This window comes from Centruroides vittatus, unplaced genomic scaffold, assembly GCF_030686945.1.
Source record: "Centruroides vittatus isolate TY-2023 unplaced genomic scaffold, ASM3068694v2 scaffold_1209, whole genome shotgun sequence".
NCBI classification, from domain to species: Eukaryota; Metazoa; Arthropoda; class Arachnida; order Scorpiones; family Buthidae; genus Centruroides; species Centruroides vittatus.
In genome coordinates, this window is record NW_027122673.1 from 238,869 (window position 1) to 260,806 (window position 21,938).

At 35.3% G+C, this 21,938-nt stretch overlaps 2 protein-coding genes across 2 annotated transcripts; one reads left to right on the forward strand and one right to left on the reverse strand.

The window, feature by feature from the left end:
• The first annotated feature begins 4,070 nt into the window (after positions 1–4,070).
• On the forward strand, positions 4,071–5,490 carry LOC136986833 (uncharacterized). Its single transcript, XM_067284456.1, has one exon. The coding sequence runs from the start codon at positions 4,182–4,184 to the stop codon at positions 5,256–5,258; it is 1,077 nt and encodes a 358-aa protein (XP_067140557.1). The 5' UTR covers positions 4,071–4,181; the 3' UTR covers positions 5,259–5,490.
• A 4,455-nt stretch (positions 5,491–9,945) lies between these two features.
• LOC136986832 (mitochondrial import inner membrane translocase subunit Tim21) lies at positions 9,946–18,772 on the reverse strand. Its single transcript, XM_067284455.1, has 5 exons — positions 18,534–18,772; positions 16,693–16,755; positions 13,561–13,732; positions 10,306–10,405; positions 9,946–10,229 (listed from the first exon to the last, which is right to left on the reverse strand). Exons 3-5 carry the CDS (start codon positions 13,725–13,727, stop codon positions 10,131–10,133), a joined length of 366 nt encoding a protein of 121 aa, XP_067140556.1. The 5' UTR covers positions 13,728–13,732; positions 16,693–16,755; positions 18,534–18,772; the 3' UTR covers positions 9,946–10,130.
• Between the last annotated feature and the right edge of the window lie 3,166 nt (positions 18,773–21,938).

Here is a 21,938-nt window from a genome sequence, read left to right on the forward strand (position 1 = left end):
TATTGGGAGCCTGAAACTAAGACGGTTCTGGTTAAAAGGCCCTCTTAGTGCCCTCAGGGCGAAAAGTTAAACAGAATCATCAACGAACTAAATTAAACGTAACTTATACCTAGATACTGTATGCGTCATATATAATTTACTATGAATTCTAAGAACGTGCCCATTGCAACAGACCATTCAGCTAACCCAATTGTGTGTGCTAAATGCATGAATTCGTGAGCTAACACACAACTGTCTCAAACTTTTTAAAACTCTTTTCGCCCAGAGAGCCTTTTTAACATGCCCATTGTGTTCGGCCGGGCCCAGGATGGAGGCCCGAATGATGAAAGTCGGGAGACCGAAAAATTCCTGGACTTTAGTAGTGTTTGTAGTATAACGTAAAACTGAAAGAATTTCTATTGTAGAGCTGATGAAGTGAAAGTAATAACGTAACAACGAGGTGCCGTCACCTTCTCTAAGTAGTTACGGTTGTAATTTTCGTGTTAAGCTACGATTTATTTTACCAATTACATCTCGATCTGTTACCTTCTAACCTGCAACGAAGGACATTTTGTTCGTTATTCGTAAGCCATTGACGTATTTCCGAATATTGATGTGTGTTATCAACGTGACCATAATTGTTCCAATGTAACACGGATGTGAATCGAGTCGGTGACATGTTTTTTTTTTTGAAGAAATATATCTTCTAGGTGTTAATTTTTAAATACAAGAGGGTGCATCACGTGTCTTAACGATTTCCCCGATCATGCGTAATGAACGTAAATAAACTGAAAAATCGATAAGTAGTAAGTGTCATGGTAACGACCCCCGTCATGCAAGTGGGAGGTGTTTATGCAACTAAAGAAACGGTAAGTACACACTTTAATACACTACATTTAATTGTTCTCCGCGGTTTTCACGTCGCGTAACACCATTTTTTTAAATTTGTAAAATTAGTATACGGAAAAAATCCTCATTTGCATAGTCTGTAGCACGCATGAAACTTTAATTATTCTTGTTGAAGGATGAGTTTATTTGTTTGGGATTCACAAAACAATCGAGAACAATTGACACTACACAGGAAAAGACACTTTAACATAAGTAAGGTATTGAATTTCGTTATTTTAATATTAAAAATATGCTAATTTATGTTACAAAAACTGTAAGAATGGACAAAGACCTTGAGGGCAAGCAAGAGAGACCCGTTTGCCCCCAAGGGCATCGTCCATTGTTCCCGAATCAAGATTTTCTGTTGCCATTAAGGGCTAAAGGAATTTACCCGTTTGCCATTTCAATTTTCAGTCAGTTTTAAACAACTTTCCATTAAAATCATGGGAGATGATCATGGATTTTTTATTTTTACATTCGATCCTTTACGTTTGCGTGCCACGTTACGTGCATATAATTACGTAATTTCTATCATGGACGAGGTGTAAACTACCAGTCGCTGTTCTGGTCAGTTCGAATTTTCCAGTGGATTGGCCGGGATAAGTCGGGCCTCAACCGTCACCAACCCCATCGAACTCGTAATGGACACGAAAGAGGCCCTCTTAGGGCCTTCGGAGTAGATAGAATTTCGAAGCAATGGCATGTTTTCTCGTTTTCTACCTTCTAAATCTTTAACGAAAAGTAAATTTTCGTGCTTTTAGAGTATACAGGGAGTTCCAAAAGTCTTAACCGAGATGTAATGGTAAAAGCATGTTTGCGATTGGCTTCATTGAAAGTTGACTAACTTTTGGGGCCAACGTAGTGTTAATTTTGGCAGTGATGCAGACGTTTACTTGGGAATAGTCCGAATTTGGGAAATTGTTTCGATGTTTATTGATTGTAACCTTCAAAGTGAATTCGATAATTATAAATTGCAGATTTAACAGCAAAAGGATGAGAGATTTATACTAATAAATCAAGTAAAACCTTACGAAAAGCAGCGATATAACGAGGGAAACACACACAGACACGCGCACGCAAAATCAATAGATTATATAAATGGAAAATTGTATTGAAGACGTCAAAAAATCAATTCTTAGAAACAGATCTGAAGAAGAATCTTGGAGTGTCTCAATCGTTCAGAATTCAAAGTATTCAACGTAAAAAAATTACGCATTGAAATTCCCATCTGAATCAAAGAAATGCTAGCAGCATACCCCAAAAATGTAGTCAAACCTCAATGTAGCGCCCGTCTCGATTCATTTACATCCAAAAGAATGGCGCTAAAGCGAAGCTTGAATGTAAAATAAGGTTATCTAGCATCAAAGATTTTGCATTTTCTTTGCCATATCAGTGGCGTAGCGAGGGGGCAAGGGGGTGTATCCTGCTCCGGGCGCCACTCGCAGAGGGGCGCCCGGATGATCTCCAAGACAAACTATATGTCTTTCTGGAAGGGGAGGGGGCGCCAATACAGTGTCGTGCCCCGGGCGCTAGTTATGTTCACGCCACTGTGCCATACCTGACAATTTTCTTGGTAAACAGTGGCACGGTTCCTTCAGAGTACCATTTTAAGAGTTGAATTTCGCATGAATCCATATTACGAAGATTTCGTTTATTTTGTATGCAACATAATGATGTACTTTTTTACAGGATTACGTGATCTTTCTTATGGATTGTTACTTAAATTCTCAAACATTTCATCAATTGGAATTACATTTTGTTAGAATTTTGCTGAGATTCAAGAACTGAATTCTAGAAAAATGAAAATATGAAAGAATTGTTTGGTGAGTTATCTTAAATTTTGTTAATTAATATAAAAATTCTTTGGTGTAAGAAGTAATTCTCGATTATTCTTTTACAACAGGGCGTGAATTGTATTACAAGGAAACAAGATCTTGTATCAGCAGCTGCAACTGTTACAGATGTAATCATCAGATACTTACATCCTCCTAAGGTATGATTTTGCAAATTACCATGTGTTTTCCTTTTTATTTTAACTCTTTTGGCTCTGCGGGCGCCGAAAGGGCCGTTTTTCTTGCGAGTCTGTTATGGTTTGGCCGGGCCCACAATGGGTGGGGCTGGGTGGTGAGGGACGGGACCGATGTATCCGGATGGACTATATCCGAAATGACCCGTTTGGATTTGATCCCGGGTCCCCAGAGCAATAGGATGCCACCTTTAACTGGTCGGCCATCCGGCCTTCAAAACAAGTTACTATTACAAATTGAACAAGTATAGAATAAATTTGTGGCATCGACGGTGCTCCGTGTTTTAATTTTGAAAATGCTTTCGACCTGCTTAATGGGCCATTATCGGATTCGTTAGTGGCGACATTGTCGGCCCACTTATGTATCGCAATGTAGAATTACTCATTTCCTAATAATGAATATTAAAAATGTTTTATGAATGAATTTCATATTTGCAAGAGCAATGTGAAGTTACCGTGATCATCAAGGAGTTATTTTCTGTATGATGACTTCATTTGTAGCAATTCGCACCTTAAAATCAATATCTAAAGATTACAAAAACATCACCGATGGCAGAGTGGGTGGTCGGTACAATTATCTGTGTCTGAGATCTGGAGAGCTCATAAAAGATCATTTCTAGATATGTAGTAGAGGGTTTAGCTGAATCATGATTGGTCTTTCTCTTGGAATCTTCTCCTATGAGAGTGTTCCATAAATCTAGAATTGTAGGAGTTACATTGATCTTCATTTATTCTTTTACAGGTAAAGTATAGTGCCAAGTAAGAAGGAACAAATTCTAGTTATTTTGATGGTAAGAACCGGCACGAAGCTGCCAGAGTTTAATGGGCTGCAACCAGATTGCCACGTGTAACTAACGGAAAGTCCAGATGTAGCCCGTTGAACACTTCGGCAACTTCGCACCAACTGTAGGCTCCACCATCAAAATAACTTGAATTTGTTCCTTCTTACTTGGTACCGTGCTTTACTTGTAAAAGAATAAATGAAGATCGACATAACTCCTATGGTTCCAGACACATGGGATATCCTGTGTATATTCCTGTAGGAGTTTACTTGTTTATTACTTAAGAGGGGAGGACAAACAATGCCACGAGTCAAATTGTTTGTCATACATTACAAGAAACACTTAAATCTTGAACACTTACTATGGATGCAAGAACATTTGAACACCTTGCCAATTTTTGGCCACTCCGTATAATATTTTGTTTAATACAAATTTTTAATAATTAATAATTTGATGATTAATTTATTCTGCTCCTTTTTTCCCATCCATTTTAGCAGTTCTCATTAATGAATTCAGACCTCATAAACATCAGCGGAACATGGGCCACGACCAATGTCAGTCTGGAGGCAAATGGAAACCAATCGGACGATGCAGTCGTACGTCTGGTCGTCTACGCAATTCTGGCCATTATGGGAACCATGCTAAACGTACTTCAAATCAGCGCATTGATCGTTCAATACGACTTACACCATTCCAGAAACACTCTGATCGCCAACAATGCCATCTCTCACATGATCGTAACTTTGATAGTGTATACAAGAATTTGTATTGACATATTATCCCGTAACCGTGATAAAATCCACATCTGTCATTGGTCCTGGTATGGCAGTTTGCTGACATTTCTCACGGTTACCTTTAATTATCTAGCAATTGCCCTCGAAAGTTTCGTTTACACCCATAAATTTTCCTATCATACCAAACAATTATTCTCTGGTAAAAAGTATATCATAATCAATATTGTTTCCATTTGGTTAATATCTCTAAACGCCATAACTTTTATAATCATTAAAAACAGGTTAGACATATGTAAACAAAGATATTATAACAATAGTCTGTACCTGTTAATACTGTCTCCTATCATCTTAACTCTAATTATGTTCATAAAATCCCTTCATTCATTAAAGATACAAAATGATCATCTACCCAGCAACGATAACGAACTGACAAAGAAAAGATTTCAGTATAAATTACTGAAAAGTAACAGCATTGCATTTCTGTTGTTTTTAATTCAATGGCTGCCATTGATATTCACTATCCTTCTGTCCGAGCCTAATGGCGTTCGGCATTCTGCCGTCGAGAACCTGTTGATTCTGGCACAGAGCCACAGTTGCTTCTGGAGCCTGTGTTACGTGTTCAGCAATCACGCCTTCCATCAAGCGTTTGCACGAAACATTAGATATTTTTGTTTCAAATCGCACGTAGAATGCTCGAAAACTCTCCAGGAAAAACCTTACGGTTCCGTTAGAGTCCACATAGGAATGGAAACCAGAGTCGGCGAACGGAATCAGAAATTCGATAACGTTCTGTCGGCCATGTTGCCGAACGAGATGCCGCAAGTAAAATCCGAACTGGATTTCTTGTAATATTTTGATTGCCCAAGCGCGTAAAGGTGACTTTAACTGTCTTTCGGTCTTGCTGGCACCAAGATGGTCTTATATGCTCGTTGTGAGTTTGACTTGGCCCACAACCAGTGACTGGATAGTGAGAGATGCATCCCAATATATCTTGGCCAACTGACCGAAATCCCTATTTAAAAATAAATAAAAAGGTAACAAATATTAAAGACACCATTTTATATATATCATAAACTATACAAACTAGGAACACTTATTAACCTAACCAGTCATTAGCGCTAATATGTATCATACACACTACCATTTGCCTTATACCACTAGTTTACACCACTTACCATTTGCCTTATATTGTTTAAGAAGCATGGGTCAATTTGTACACCGAACGTATCCCAAAACAGCAGTTCTCTAAGTTCGGGTGGTCTGTGGATCGATAACTAAGTCACGGACTTACCACAAACCATCTATGCCTCTGTCCACTTACATCCTATAAATATCACCTTAGATAATGCTGGATTGTGCCAAAACATTTTGTTTATCTAATAATCTAATGCGATAGCTGTGACGTGCAAAAATGTTCTGCATAGAAATAGTCATTTTTTCAAAATGCAGATAAGTCTGCAAACGACACAGCACATTCTCGCAGACCGCGGACCACATTTCACAAACCCTAAAACATCAGCCTTAACAAGTTAGAATTTACATACAATCAAACTTCAATTTACCACCATCGATTGTTTGCCTCTAAAATTGGCACTACGTCGAAGAACTCGCCGTAACGACATCTACACGCAAGTTTATCACCAAGTCACGCCACTTCGTGCTTTCTATATTGTTTGCAATGCAAAGTTGTAAATTTGGACGTGTTTTGTATCAAATCAGTAATATTTACGGGAAAGGTCCGTTTGTGCATATTTGTCGGCAATTAAATAGCACCATTCTCGAAGAGCGTCCTCCCGAGAGCAGGGCCGTATCGTTGTTTAACTACGTATATACATATATGAAGACTACACGTAGGAGTGCTATGGACAATTTCATAATTTTCTATTAAATTTTTTCTCAAATAAATATGCAAAAAGTAAAATATATCTATAGAAGCATATATTATTTGAACCAAAAGGTAATTTTCATCACCATATTTATTTAATTACAACCTTAAAATACAGTCCTTTTGTAAAAAAAAAGTCTAATTACTTTTTTGTAATTATGTAATAAGACTTGCTGTCAATTTTCTGGCATCACTTAATCTGGACAGAATTACGAGAGGTCACTTAAAGTTACCGTGATGGCCGGATTAATTCTCCGAACGGTCACGAATAGCATTGCCCGTAGGGTGCGTATGCTTGGACCGTACGTTGCAGTCGGCAGAGATCCCTCTATTTCGTGCCTTTTTACTTACATTTATTTCATAACTATGGTTTCTACGAAAAATAAAGCATCAATTATCTGAAATGTTTAATGTTAGTTCAAGTTTCTAGCAGTCTGTAAATACTTTAAAGTGTTCCACAAACTCTTACCAGTAACTCGCCACTTTACAAACGCAAGAGACATATAATTAATGGTCGGGGATGTACCGTCGAGCCATTATGCGACCTCGGTCGATAGGAAGCTTCGGACCAGAGCGTGCCAGAAAATTGGCAGTCGATCGGCACGATCGCTCAAATTCAAAAGACGGATTTCTTATTACCGCCGTTACTTTTTCTTCATTCAAATGTAAATCGACATCTTGCAATTATTTTTCTGCTTTGAATATGCCACAAGAATTCCTCTCTCCACTAATTTTTGTGTATGTAGTATTTATTTGATTAAATTATTTAATACAGAAGCAAATTAGTGTTTATTTTGGCTTTCACTACTTTCTCGTACTTTCGTTTTTTTTAAATGAATTAAAAACAATTAACGTATACCTCTACTTTAAACTTCTAAATCCCCCTTTCTAGTACCACGCAATGCTAAGTTAAGATGTGAAAAATGAACCAAGTCCTTCATTCTACAAAACATCCTTTAACGATTCATCTGGGACGACGGAACGAGTCTCTATTTCGAATCGGTTACTTCCCGAGCGGTATTCTGGTAAGGTTGTCTCATTCCTTACCGGTTTATACGCTCGCAATATTAATCATCCTTGTATTAAATAATATTTCTAACAAATTCTTTTACCAATCGTCGGACGAAGAAACTTCATATTTAAGTGTTTAATGCCCCGAAATTTCTGTATAAAATTCAACTTATGGCACAATTCCGTTCTACTCTTACTTTGGTTACAGCAACCGGCTGTAAGTAACTGTCAGTAATATAATGCCTTTCTAAACAACAGCACAGTTTGTAATTTAAACTGTGCCAATACCTTTCATAGGACCCAAGGACGATGCCATTGAACAGCCAACTACTGATTGCATATACTCTCGTGCACTTGTATTTAGTTACTATGTAGCAGAAGCAAGATACGTGCCAATTCTGTTTATTGACGAATACCTGAATAACACTAGAACAGCTCCTAAGTTAATTTTATTCCCTGTCACACCAATACAAAGTAAGAATAAAAGTTTTGTCTCTAGCCTGTTAAAGTGTGGGACTATTAAGTTTAAAATTAGGTAAGCAGAATACTTAATCATAAAATTACATTTATTATTCAGAAACATTACATTTCCTTTACTTTGATTATGATTTGTAATATCAAAAGATAATTTGAAACAATTATTTTCAGGTTTATAAAAGTAGACTCGTAACTATTTGTGTTTCAAAAAGTAGATAATATAGAAAGAAACGATAAGACTTTGTACTGAAAATAAGTCGACTATTCTTAAAGATTTAAGCGATTCCACAAGAAACTCGCTTAAATCCTGATTATCTACACTAAAAATACATTTTTCTACCGATTCTATTAGTTTCGAGCACATTAAAGAGAAAATATGTTTTAGGATCGAGACAATCTCTCGGAAATCAAGCTGCACCTCGAGCCGGATTTAAGTACATAAATGCTACAAACACGAGACATTATTGACGTAACGTGATTAAACGTAACATCAAACAATTTACGTCGTAGCGTGGATTAGTATCATCTGCTTGAATAACTTACGTTAAATTGAACGACCTCGTGCGATATATTACTCCGGCGGTAACATACCTAAGTACACAACAAAATCTCAAAAGTTAAATCGCTTTCGACTCGTTCGTTTGAGATTGTATTTGTGCTTTACAAACTAATGTCATTTTGCTGCATGCAACTGTTGGAAGAGGTTATACATATGAATTTAAATCTATCTTTACATTTGGATTCTGAGAGAAACGTGATAGTTTGATTTTGACAGACAACCCACAGAACAGCAAATTGTGGTGAAGTTTTCAATATTTTCACACGAATTTTGAAATATCTGTTAAGCCTGTTTTTTATTTCAGTTAAGTACATTGGTAATACTGTGAGGGGGGCCCTTTTTCCACTGTAGGCACAGGTAATGATGATTTTATAAAAGAATTGTAAATGTTGCTAATGAATAATATTAAGTCCGACCTCTCTCGAGATAAGACACGACTCCCTCGACCTTTAACCGCCAAAATTTATCATCCTAATATACAAACTTCCTTGCAATATTTCAGAAATTTATGACAAAAAGCAAAGAAGTTATTAAGCTTCAAAGAGAGTGAACGAAATTGTGCCCCCTCCCACACTAACATCAATACATATAGAGAAAAACCTCCAAATTTTTTTGCATTTCTCGACATGTCAAGGTACTAGAATATAAAAGTCTGGACGGGTCATTATTTGACTGATTGTTAAACATAACAGAGAAAAAGTATGGCAGAGCCGGGAAAGTAAAAATTGTAAATGAAAATAACGAGAAAAATTTACGTTAAGTCCAACCATGCTCGCACCTGTATCTCCTCAACTTATCGATACCCTATATATAAAAGTATTCCTGCCAAATTTCAAAATTTTTGGTCCACCGATCCCGAGATATAACAGGCCAACACACGTTCGAAATTTTGTACCTATTTTCTTGATGTTTTTGGAACTGGGTCTTAAAATCTCGAGAGATGCAAAAGATCCAAAGGTTCAAAATTGACCGATTACAATACCTTCCCTCTGTTATTTTACAACGGTCGGGAAGCGACGATGGTAAAAATGAACGGCATTTTAACTAGCAAACGGTGCAAATTTTTTCCAAATTTAACACCCGTAGTATTACTAACACACATTCGTCCTGTTGTTAATTCAGTTATAACGACGAGGTGTCTAAATAGTCACCGTACGGCAAGATATATGGCATTCGTGCAAGACCTGCAAGTTTACCATTCGGTACTGGTTGACTGTATAGTATTGCATGCAACTTATGGGTCTCGTGCAATGCTTTACATATAACTTTAACGTCATTACAAATTTCTCGCCGCCGAGTAACTTTTCGGACACCCCGTACGAGTTTATTTATGTAAAAATAATGAAAATTGCACCACAACTTGCTTTTCTGCAGTTTTCTCGACATCTGATGCAATTGTCGTAGAGGTCCATAGAGAATAAAATAGAAAATTATGTCATCCTATCTTTGGTACATTAGAAACTACATACACACTGCATTATAATACACCGTAATTTAAAATTCATCGTGTGAACTACAGCAGTTTAATTAATATTGTTACACTATATAAAAAATAATTTTGATACCAAAATATTCATTATTTCGGTAGATAAAAAAAACCTAGATATTATTTTTATCCTTTATTTTCAAAAATGAATCGAGTATATATACAATTTCGAGTACGGGTATTAAAGTCTTCCATCCGTTTCGACGAAAATTCCAAAAGAAAAATTAGGAGAAAATTAATTAATTCGTTAATTATATGTAAAAATAATTTATACAAAAGCATTCAATTTCTTAAATGAAAATATCAGAAAATGTGCCTGTTATCTTCGAGAATGATTGTCTGTTGAGGGTAGCCTTCCAGTTCGACGAACAGGTAGCGATAATCGTATTTTCCATTAGCGTTCTGGAAATTTTTCATTTAAAATAAATATATGGTCGCAAGAAAAACAAAATTTTATTTGACAAACCGTATTACTTACTTCTTTCATTTCTAGATGAACTACTCCTTTCCTTCTGTTTCCTTCGATGTAAAATTTCATGCGCATGTAATTTAATCCGTCTTTTACGTATTCTAAATGACTGAAAATAAATTTAAATAACTAAAATATAGTGTATAATTTTAGATTATTTCTACCCTGCAAATATTAAGAGGTAAAAGATAAAGGTAAAAGAATCCCTTGAGGCCGATCGTAGACGTTTGTCGAGGAGTGAGGACCTACTGCACTCCCGTCACACGAGTGAGGTGGCCGGCCTTATTCCGACGACAAAAGAAATTAACCTCTGTGTATTTATTGGAAGAGAGTCTAGTTATATCTCGGGCCCACGCAAAATGTAGAAGGCCAAAACCATCTATTGACCGAAATTTAATCCTGATTTGTCTGCTCGATAATCCGGTGTTATAATGCAATAAATCGCCAACACGTGCTTGATACTAAGAGCACCGAGCCCACGGAGTCGATATATACAAGTTTGATTAACCTTGTATGAGACAAATTCTCTTAACCTGTCGGCTGTGCACTCGATAATCCGAAACGACACCGCTGTTGCGTAGACATTTTGTGATTTTTAAAGTGGTTTTTCAATTTGCGGTATCTCGCTTAAAAATTGCTGCAGATGTAATCTGTTTTTGGTTTTCTATAATGTACATATTACACTTTACAATTGTTAACTTCAAAATATTATGTATGTTTAAAAAAATTTATAAATAATCCATTAATTTGTTATATACGTTACTTAGATATGTCTATTTTCTGTCAAATAAAAAAAACTGCAGGTTTCTAAATTGACGTAGAGAAATAATACGACCTATACATTATAACGCCGATCGGCGTGGAGGGTGGTGGCTTTTCTAAATCTAGATCAATACACTTTTATTATTGATTATGTGTATTTGATTCTATTTATACGTTATTTACACTATTGTACCAATAGTAGACTATAATAAGCGATTATTACTTTATTATATTAACGATTATACATGTATTTCTTAGGTATTACGGAAGTACCACGATAACCGGAAGTACTTTGTTTTTTGAAAGATTTTTGGCTGGATGGTTTAAAAAACATGCTTATTTGTTAAATAGGATAAATATACATAAAAAGTTATTAAATTCAAGCTAAAAATAGATAATAATAATGATTTATAATTGTTTGTTTACGTTTGTAGCTGACAATGTAGCTCCGAGTTGGTATAACTTTTTCCAAGAAAGTGCCCACCCCACAAACTCAAGTCGATGCTTATTGGTTAAAGGATAGTCATTTAGCTATAATATACCAATTAGAGCCCAACAGGCATGCTAACTAGGATTTTATTGTCAAATGAACAAAAGAAGGGTCTCCCATAGACTTAACATGGAAAGGAGGAGTTTTGTTAGTAAATTTAAAAATACGGGGTGGTAACAAATATCTTATTCGTTGAAACAGACTTAGTCTTTGTAGGTAAAGGCCAATCAGTGCTTAAATCGCCACCAACTTCTTGATTACGAAAAAAAAATTGACACTTACTCCAACTGGAGTACTGCGCAACAGTTTAACGAAAACCAGTTACTCCAATGGGAGTACTCCGCAAACAACTGGTTAATTTAGTCCCAGTGGACACTATTATTGGCTCAGTGTATATGAGATTTGAATTGACTTACTAATTCTAATGAAGCTCCAATCACCTAAGCCATTACTTCAGGATAAATACATTTAAAACAATATTATAATATCAGTTAATGATAAATGGTGTTTAAAATGAGATTTCACATAAATTCAACCTATCTGTAACATAATACTAAAAGTTACTCAAAGATATTTTTATGTAGATATAAAAAAATCTGTGGGTGAATTTATGAGTACAGTTGAAGAGTGAGAGGAGTCACAAAATCTACATCATTGTACACGATAGGGGTTTTAAGGGAGTTGAGGCATCGTCTACGTGGACTTTAGTGGCTAGTTGTGTGCGAATTGTTCTTGTAAGCCCACTTACTAATAGTGTGAATGAACTATCAGTTTAAAAAAGTTCTGCAAACATTTCCTAAGTCATTTTGTCAATGTCAAAGGTTTGCAAATTATTGTGCATTTAAATAAAGGGAAGTGAGTTTTCCAAAAGCATATCCTTATACACAATGGAGAGAGAGAGTGTGTCAGAAGTGGTTGAAAACTACACACATTTAATAATAAAACTTTATTTATCTTATATCTAAAAAGTTTTTATTAAAATTTATTCTTTCAAGTGAAATTTTCTCTCCAGAATCATGTTACTTTTGCAAAAGTTTATTTGTTTGGTATATAACTGATCTATTAAAGCCTTGGCAATGTTTTTCCCTCTACTCTAGAATCCGGTTTTGCTCTAAAGTGTCGAAACTTGGATCTCAACACAAGAATTTAAAAAAAAACTCTCACTTTTAAAAGCAAGGTTCTTTAGAAAATGTATGCTCTTTCTCGTCTGCAAAAAACAATATGTAGAAAATCAGGAGCACTAAACTTCTGGAATAACTATAAAGACTTATGTGTAGTCGTCAAAACCAAAGCCAAATAAAGCCGTCGGGTAAATCGTACATATATCAGTGGAAAGAAAAGAGAAGAAAACCTTTAACGGGTTCTCTTACAGAAAAAAAGATCTTTGTATACCTGCACACTACATGAACAGACATTATTTCATTTAACTTCAGTCATAAAATAAGATTTTCTTATATCAAAGGATTCTAATAAACTGTATCTTAAAAAAAAGTACAAAGTTCTGATATAAAACAGAAATTTATATGATTATGGTTAAGGTGCCTAGGGCATCGGCTTGCTACTCTGAGATAATTTCATGGGTGACGTGTACCGAATGTTGGATCTGTCCCTCACCTCTGGATGAACTCGTGATGGATATCGTCACAGATTCAGCTATCGCAGATTAAAAGGAAAAAAAGCCGCTTTACTTTTTAGTGTCCGAGGGAGGTAAGAGTGGGGAGGAGGAGGAAGTGGAGAAAGATATTAAAATAAATATGTAAATAATTCAGATATTTGACTGGAGATATTCAGTTTGATTAAAGAAATAATTGTATAAAATATTGTATAATTCAAATGTCTTTTTTGAATCCACCACTTAAAATTCTTCACTTTTGAATAAATTCTTAAATTTTTTAACAGAATAAAAAGAATTTAAGAACCTTTAAAAAATATTACAGGAATTGATGATATTAGAAATTTAATACTCTTTTAATTTCTAGTAACATTAATTAAGATTTACTTAATCTATTTACCTGACGTGCCTCCTCCTCCCGCGAGCCGTAGTTTCTCCGTATCCTTTAATGGGTTCGCCGCACGCGTCGATTATTCTTGCATCTTCCTTGCATCTCTTTAAAGCTTTTCCATATATTACGTTAGGGCTGTGTCCGGAAAATAACTCTCTAAATATGGCGTAAAACATAATTCCTAAAATTAAGAAGACAAAAATTAATTTAATTTATTAAGCCAAATAACAATAATTAAAGAAATATTCATGTAATAAATTATAAATTTGCAACATCTTACTTCATATAATGAGAATAAATGTTGATTATGATTTATTGATATCATAATTCATTATAAAAGTTAAATAAGTAATTAACAAAAAAGCATTGGATTAAAGCAGATTGTTGGATTACTGGATTTTATATGTATGTATATACAGTACATATTGTACAGTAAAAAACCTACTTGGTAAACAGGTTAGTTTATCGTGATCATGATTGTGACTGTTTTGCCAACTGCATGTAAAACAAACAACTAGAGACTGACAGTATACACGTATAATCGGTCTCTTGTCACATACATAAAGTGGTAACACAAAAATTTAATTTGCACCGCCCTGCAGTAAAGTGTTGGATTACTGCAGGTGTCGGACTGTAATACAAAACTAATAGATAAAATATACTATTAAAAGTATACAATAAACAAAACAAAACAATAAAATATTTAGGGAGACGCACAGCAAACTTTCACAATGCTCACAATGACGTGGCGTGAATTGCTAACGATGTCGTCGGCAGCAAACATTTTAATGTATAATTAATTCAAAAATATCGTACATTGTCACATTAATTAAAACTTTCTTTTGTCCGTTGATTTTTATCATTTAAACTATTTATTTTTGTTTTCTTTTTAACAGCTAAACTACTACTTAAAACAATGCAAATATCGACACACGTTTGTTTAACTTTGAGTAAATAAACTATCGGCCAAAGTCCACATCACTGGCTTTGTTAACAATTCGGCAGTCACGCGAGGTCAGCAAAAGGCCAATTTTTTAACTAAAATTATTAATAAACTGTAATTGCATAAACAAAAATAAGAGTATAAATTTTACTTCTATCATTTCTGGCACTTCCATTGATGTAAAATACTTTTAGATTTATAGTACTATTAATTTTATAGATAGCTTTATGTGATTTGACTCGAAAATGCAAATAAACGTATCAATTTTGATCTATCATTCCTTTCAAATTGCTACTAGCCATGCACCATTTTGGTACTTTTATAGCCCGAAGGATCCAGTAATATTCAAAATAACACTCAGTCGGTTTGACAACCACAACGTTTATATTTACAAGACAAATATACAAAATAACATTGCAACTAATTATGCACAAAACACTAATCCAAGTGACAACCGACTATAGCCCGTACAAGTTTCGTCGGAAAAACACATTACGATCTCCGCTAACAGACTTAGTATTAGCAACACCTCTGAGTCAGGAAAAGTTCGTAATAGACCACTGGAGTTCACTTTCACCAGGTTTCCGTCACGCCCTAAGTGAGAGATAGTTAGAACTTCGGTAAAACAGTCCCCGTTCCCGCCGAAACTATTGCTTATATAGCGGCCGGCGTTCGAATCCTCCGCCAATCAAATTCGAATGTTTCCACAACGTCCGGCCAACGGTCACTTTCTGACAGCCAATCGTCCGTCGATCGTCGATTTTAAAACATAACGTTTCTTCTAACGGATCTTTCTAACGGTTCTTCCATCACGAAAGTTCGTTATCTTAAAACAGGGCGGGAAGTGCTCGCCTAGGCGATTCCATACCCTACAGATCTCGTTACAAAATCGGGAGGTGTTTGAAGTAAAAGTTTAAAAATCATCAAATGGACTTAACATTTTGGAGAGAGAAAATGGACTCTAACAAATTCCTCCAATTGTAATGGGAAAAATAACTGCTTAGTAACTACTGCTAATAGCTGTAAAATTCTGTTTACGTCTTTCTAGAAGTCAAATTCAATTGTTCAGTTATTTTACTCTAATGTTTCTTATAAAAATTTTATTTTTAGGACTTTTTGTAACGATTTATATCACCCTCCCTTTAAGACCGATTCAAACTATAATGGAAAATAACACGACTAAAAAATGCCTATCATCGCAGATGTGCTCCTGTTCACACTACTATAGTGTATCGCTCTGATATCGACAAGAAAAGTGTCGGATAGAGTTGTAGCTTAAATAAAAAAAATGGACTGTACCATTATGCTAATTGTGACAAATCACCTATTTAATTTTAAATAATTCCTCGTTGAAATTTAGGAATGGTGATAAGCCTTAAAAGATAATTTGAAAGAAAGCTACATTTAGAAATGAGATAAATTAGATATCGCAATAACATAATTGCAGAAATGCAATTAAATGATCATACAAGTCAAAGACCACACGAGGTGATTGAGATTCACGCTCTCTGATCATTCCGATTAAAAATTTTTCCACAATCATCATGACATGATCGAACATTCGGTTGGTAACACACTGTGTCAGAAAACAAACAACTTATGTCATTAGATGAATGCTCGACTTACTGTTGCCACTGCAGCGAAAGTTAAGCCGAATTTGACTTGTCCGTCGTAAAACGACATCACAATGGCAAGTAGGTCGTGCCATTACTACTTGTCTCAAAGAATCCACCATAATGTAAACCTGCTTTTACTCTCTGTTGCCACGAAGGGTCGAGCCATAGATCACAGTTTTCTATTGCTTTTTTCACCATTCTTCCTCAAAGATTCTTTTTATATCATACCCTTAACATTCTAAGTTCTTCTTGATCTCATCCTTCCGTCTCTTGTGCCTGCTATTCACTTTAACTTCTCTTAAGTGACTCTTCAGTTTCTTTCGTGGAATCCACTCATCTCCATTCTCTTGACAACCAAACTATCAAAGTCCGAATCTTTCCGAAGCCCAGTTCGACTTCTCTGTGTCGATATTTTTCTTACTTCTTTTTCTTTACTCTGTCCTTTCTTGTTTTATTCTAGGCAGTAGTGATGTAGTTCAAAAGAACTACATTTTACTCTCTTTTTTTTTACATTCAACTTTCATGCAACTCTTAAAACAATATACAATATTTTATTGTTAAAAGAAAAATGATAAGATTTACCTGTAATACCAATTCCTCCAATGATGATTGCCAAATAACTTGCATCTTTGGTGGTTTGCTTAACTGTAATATTGTAAAAATCAGTTTAGAATATGTAATTAAATAATAAAAAATTGAGTATAATCATATAGAATCTAGAAATATACATTTGTGTAGCATCATGAAATATCTTAGAATTAACATGTACTGTTTGCTTTATTTCTGATTATTACATTTAACTTAAGATGACAGCTAAACTGCCTTGTATCTAGCTGTCGCGTCAAGCCCATCCTAATCTCGTGTAATGATCGATTAATTTTCGTAACTCTCACCCGACCCGTCTTGTTCGTACGCCAGGTTCCCTGTCGTATATCCAAGCAATGAAAGTCCACTAAATCTGTCTTTAGATTTTATTCACACAAAACAAAAATCAACTATTTACATTAATTCGGTTATAAGAGCATTCCGCTATGTTCCCGCGCTTTATGAACTTAACAACTCCTTTTCTTGGTGTTGCCAACTCTCGACAAAAACCAAAAATTCCCACTATCCAGTGGTACGAACGGGTCACTAGCCAAACTGCTTTGTATCTGATTATTACAGTAATGAGCCATAATTTAGCCCGATAAAAAATCCAACGGATTGTTTGAATAGATGTGAAAGATTAAACTTTAATGTCTCATAATGTATAATGCATAGGGTATTGGAAATCCCCCTTCGAAATCATTCTGTTATCCTGTAAAAAGTTAGCTTCGACTGAAATATTTTAAGCCAGTGGACAAATGAATGATCCAGTCAAATGTAGCTTTGTTATATTAAATAGGGCGAAAATTAATAATCAGTTTACCAATTAAAAAGTCAAACTTTGCCACTGAAACCGGCATTAAATCGTGTAGCACTAAACCAAAGTACTTCAAACAGTAAAATATATCATACAGGGTGCATAGTAAAGTCCTTAAACACTGACATGTGTGAACAATACACAACATATGACACAGTAACAAATGCGGCAAAGACATAGGAAAATGGGAAAAACACATCATAAATAAATACAGGAGAAAGGAATGAGAACACACTCAAAATAATGTGCACACCAGTGTTTCGTGCTTTCTATTCACAATATGTGTGTATGCAAGTGTTCTTTCATACTAAATTGGTCATGCTCTAAAACTTCATAATTGGCTTTTTATGTATTGTGCACAGTTTTTAAGACGGGAGCACTAAAAATTCCAAATTTTACCACTAGGGGATGACAAGTATTCTTGTCTTATAGCACGTAGTCACTTTATTATAACTATACATTACATTTATAACTGCAGTTATATGCATTCGTCAGTTATGTGGTTGTATAAGGACTTTTCACCACATATAGTAATGAGGTCTACATCTATACACAAGTTTTAGTTTGAAAGTCAATGATTTAGTGACATTATTATTTACAATGCAAAACTGTACATTTATTAATCCACAGATACTGAAGGATCCTCTAATATAAGGAATATCTTTCCACGAGTATTTATTAGCATTTTATTTATTAGCAAAGGGGTAGCGTTATTTATGAGAATGATACCAGTACATTAAAGTTTAACTATGCACTTCAATAAAGCATGTGGTTTTGTTGTAACAGTATTAATTTTTTAATTACCATAACTATTAGTTCATTGAATTTGCTTAGTTTATATTAAATAATGACAAAATTATTATTTCTAATTATAACCAATGTAAAGCCACAACAACCGTCACATAATATCGGGCACGAAAGCCCAGTATTATACGACGGTGTGACTTTGTAGTAATGAATTGGTTCATGGAAGATGTTTATATTTGTATAATCAATGTCATAAATGCTTTTAAATACAAACCTTTTTGCCCGACCGTCAACTGTGCGGCGTCTTTTGCTTTAGCAAGAGTCGAAACTTGTTCCTTCGTCGAATTTTTTCTAACCGATCGTAAAAATATTTTATTCGATGCTGCCGTGGACGATTTCTGAAATTCGGCATCGTTCACACCGATATTTAGTAAACCCACCGTCGTGTGACTATGAAGAATTCTTACTCCATTGACAAAATTGGCAGAATAAATATTGTTTTGAGAAAATAATACCTAAAATGAAAATAGAGTAAGTATTATATTTATTTTCTAGTATGTTTAAGTGTAGAAAGTAAAATTAAGGAAAAAAAAAGGTATCATGTTTTACAGTTCAATATAAATAAATATCAATAAATAAATCAACTAAAAAAATCAAATCTGATCTCTAATTTCTATAATTTTAGGTTTACGTATTACTGGAAAGCCAACATTATTATGTATTATTTTTTTAAAACTCTTTCCACCCCATAAGCACTAACAAGGGGATGGCACAATGTTGGGGTCACCAATTTTGATAGAACTTGGTGAGGTTAAAATGCATCCCCAACAACCGACATACGCCAAGTCACAAGGCGCAATATTCAAAATTAAAGAAGAAAATTGAAATTGAAATTTGCAAATCACTTAAAAATCTACTGAATTTCTATCATTTGCAGAGGCTGATGGCTTGATGGGGGTGTGCCGGTTTCATAATCATAAGGTTTGTATTTTGGATTTTGGTGGTATTGTAAGTATCTGAATTTCGATACCTGATTATAAGCCTACAGTGTATTTTCCATGTTTTGTCAACTACCTGGCAACTAACTGTCAACTTTCCACATGAGAACGTACAATCTGTTCGGTTCTCAGACGCGTAAATGACGCTTTCTCATCACCTTTGCCCTAAAGTTCGTCGAAAGGAAAACAGTACTACAAGAATTTGTCAGTTGCCGCCCGGATCGCCTCTCGCCCAGTAACCATTTCTACCTGGTGCGCTATTTCCCCTTGTGTTTTGTGCCGACTCTGGGAATTAACGAGATTGACACCTGGATTATCACTGTTGCTTATGCCTGCCAGAAACCCCAGGACTAAGACTCTCGTTGTTAGTTCTAGAAACACCGCCCTCCGCCCGACGGATTAACCAAACTCCTTTTAACAAGTTATTTATCGTCACACAAACTCTCTCTCTCGGAATCACGTCGTTAGTTCCATTTCCCCTTGATGTTGTACTGTACATATATCATGCTCAAAATAAATATACGTTATGTTTTAGGTAAAGAGGCCTCCGTTATTTCCGGGGCATTGGCCCGTCTTCCATTCCGAATCCGATCGCCCTAAAGCACGACCGCTCACGCGCGACAGATCGTAGAAACGCCGCGGCTTCCGTGTCAACTAAGACACGATGGTGTCAGACCTGACGTGGCATCAAAGAGGTGCCGACCCCCCGGTCACAGTATTGGTGTGTGTGGTTTTTTTTTATCTTATTCTTAGTATGAATTCCATATGTACTGTACATGAATATTTGAAAACAGATATAATAAATTATAAAAATACCAATATTTATAATTTATTTGGAAAGAGGATTAGATTTAAACAAAATTATCATTATTCGAGGCCAATTTTGTTAATAAAGAAGACATTTTTATTAACATTATTCAATCTGTTTGCTTTCTGTGAGCACAATTTTCTGAATGTTTATTGTTTTGTGTGCTTTTACGACAATTAACATTTTTGCAGTGTGCACATTGAATAAATGTAGATTTTTAAAATAAAAAAGTTACACACGTCACTGGAAAAACAACTTGATTAACCTTTAAAAACTCTTCTCAGTCATCAACTAATTTGGAGAAGAATCATTCATACCGTAACACATTTGAAAATATCAGAGTGCTTATGTTTTTTTTTTCTAATGCCTTTGCAACTTCTGAAATTGTCGATGAACCCTTGACTGCAATTAAGTGTTGATTTTGAAGAATGCTTCAGCAATATGTAAATTTTGTAATATCGTTGTGCAGTGATTCTTCTGCAGAACACATTTCGGCGAACAAAACTGGTGACCCCAACATCATGCCGTCCCCTCGTAAGAGGGCCTTTTTTTTTAGCAAGCCTATTATGGGTTCAACCAGACCACCCAATGGGGTGGTCTGGTTGAACCCATAATAGGCTTGCTAAATAGGCTTGCATAATAGGCATCCATTTCTTATAATCCAGCCACCCAATGGGGTGGCTGGATTATAAGAAATGGAGCCCTACATATTCGGTCAGACCAGTCCTGAAAAATTCCGAGGATTTTTCAACCGTCTAGATTCAATCCAGGACCCTCGGGAGCATAGGCAGCCACCGCTTGGCAATCCAGTCATCAAAGTATTGGTTAAATAAAACAGGATTTAACTCCCGTGAAAAAATTAGATTTAAAAGTAGTATTACGTGAGATCAAGATAATTATGGAAAAGAATAAGGAAGTGTAGACTCTCGCTAATCCAGCCATTCCTTGCATGGAGGAGTGCCGAATAACTGACAGTGTACAAGCCTAAAGGCAATGAATGACATTACCCGTTTTTCTTTGGTACAGATTCTTTTTTCGAGGCAGGTGGATAAATCGTATAGTGTGCTGACAAGCAATACTGTGCATTGCTGTACTGTGCATTGTGATAATTACTTTACTTTTGCTGTTTTACTTGTTCAACAACAAATTTAAATAACAAACAGCACTGTTGTTTTTATAAGTTAACTAGAATCTTGATAACCTGCGCAGAGGATGCAAGATTGGCAAGAATACCAGATTACTAAGGGTGTATAGGCCAAAAAGCAATTAACAATTTGACTTGTCACCCTTTGGTACTGATTTTTTTGAAGCTGTATTGTTATTGTAAAAGTACAGAATTAAAGTTACAATTACTCTATTAAATTTGATGTTACGGTTTAACCTACAATGTATTTAAAAACACGAATAAAAGACAACCATATAATGAATTGCGCCATATGTAATAGTGGCAATTCTCGACACCTAGTAGTGTTTTTCAGGGAAAATTTTTACCTAATTGACTTACTTAGTTGCACTTCCATGATATCCTCGTGCTACATTATATTCATCTAACTACATAACATTTTGGTCGAAAAAATTTTCTCCCACTTATTGCAACCCCTCAAAAAAACTGCCATTTCATGCATATTATCACATACAATTTTTCTTTAATTTTTGCACAATTGCATGCAGAGAGTAATTTTCCACTCCAACACTACTAAAAACGACATCACAGAGGGTTTACACCAGGGCTGTGGAGTCGGTAGATTTTTACACGACTCCGACTTTTTCTTACGATTCGATTCAGACTCCGACCAAGGGTGGACTTGTTAACAAAGTAGGCCCGAAAATTCTGACGTTATCACGTGACCTCAGAATATTAGCATCAATAAAT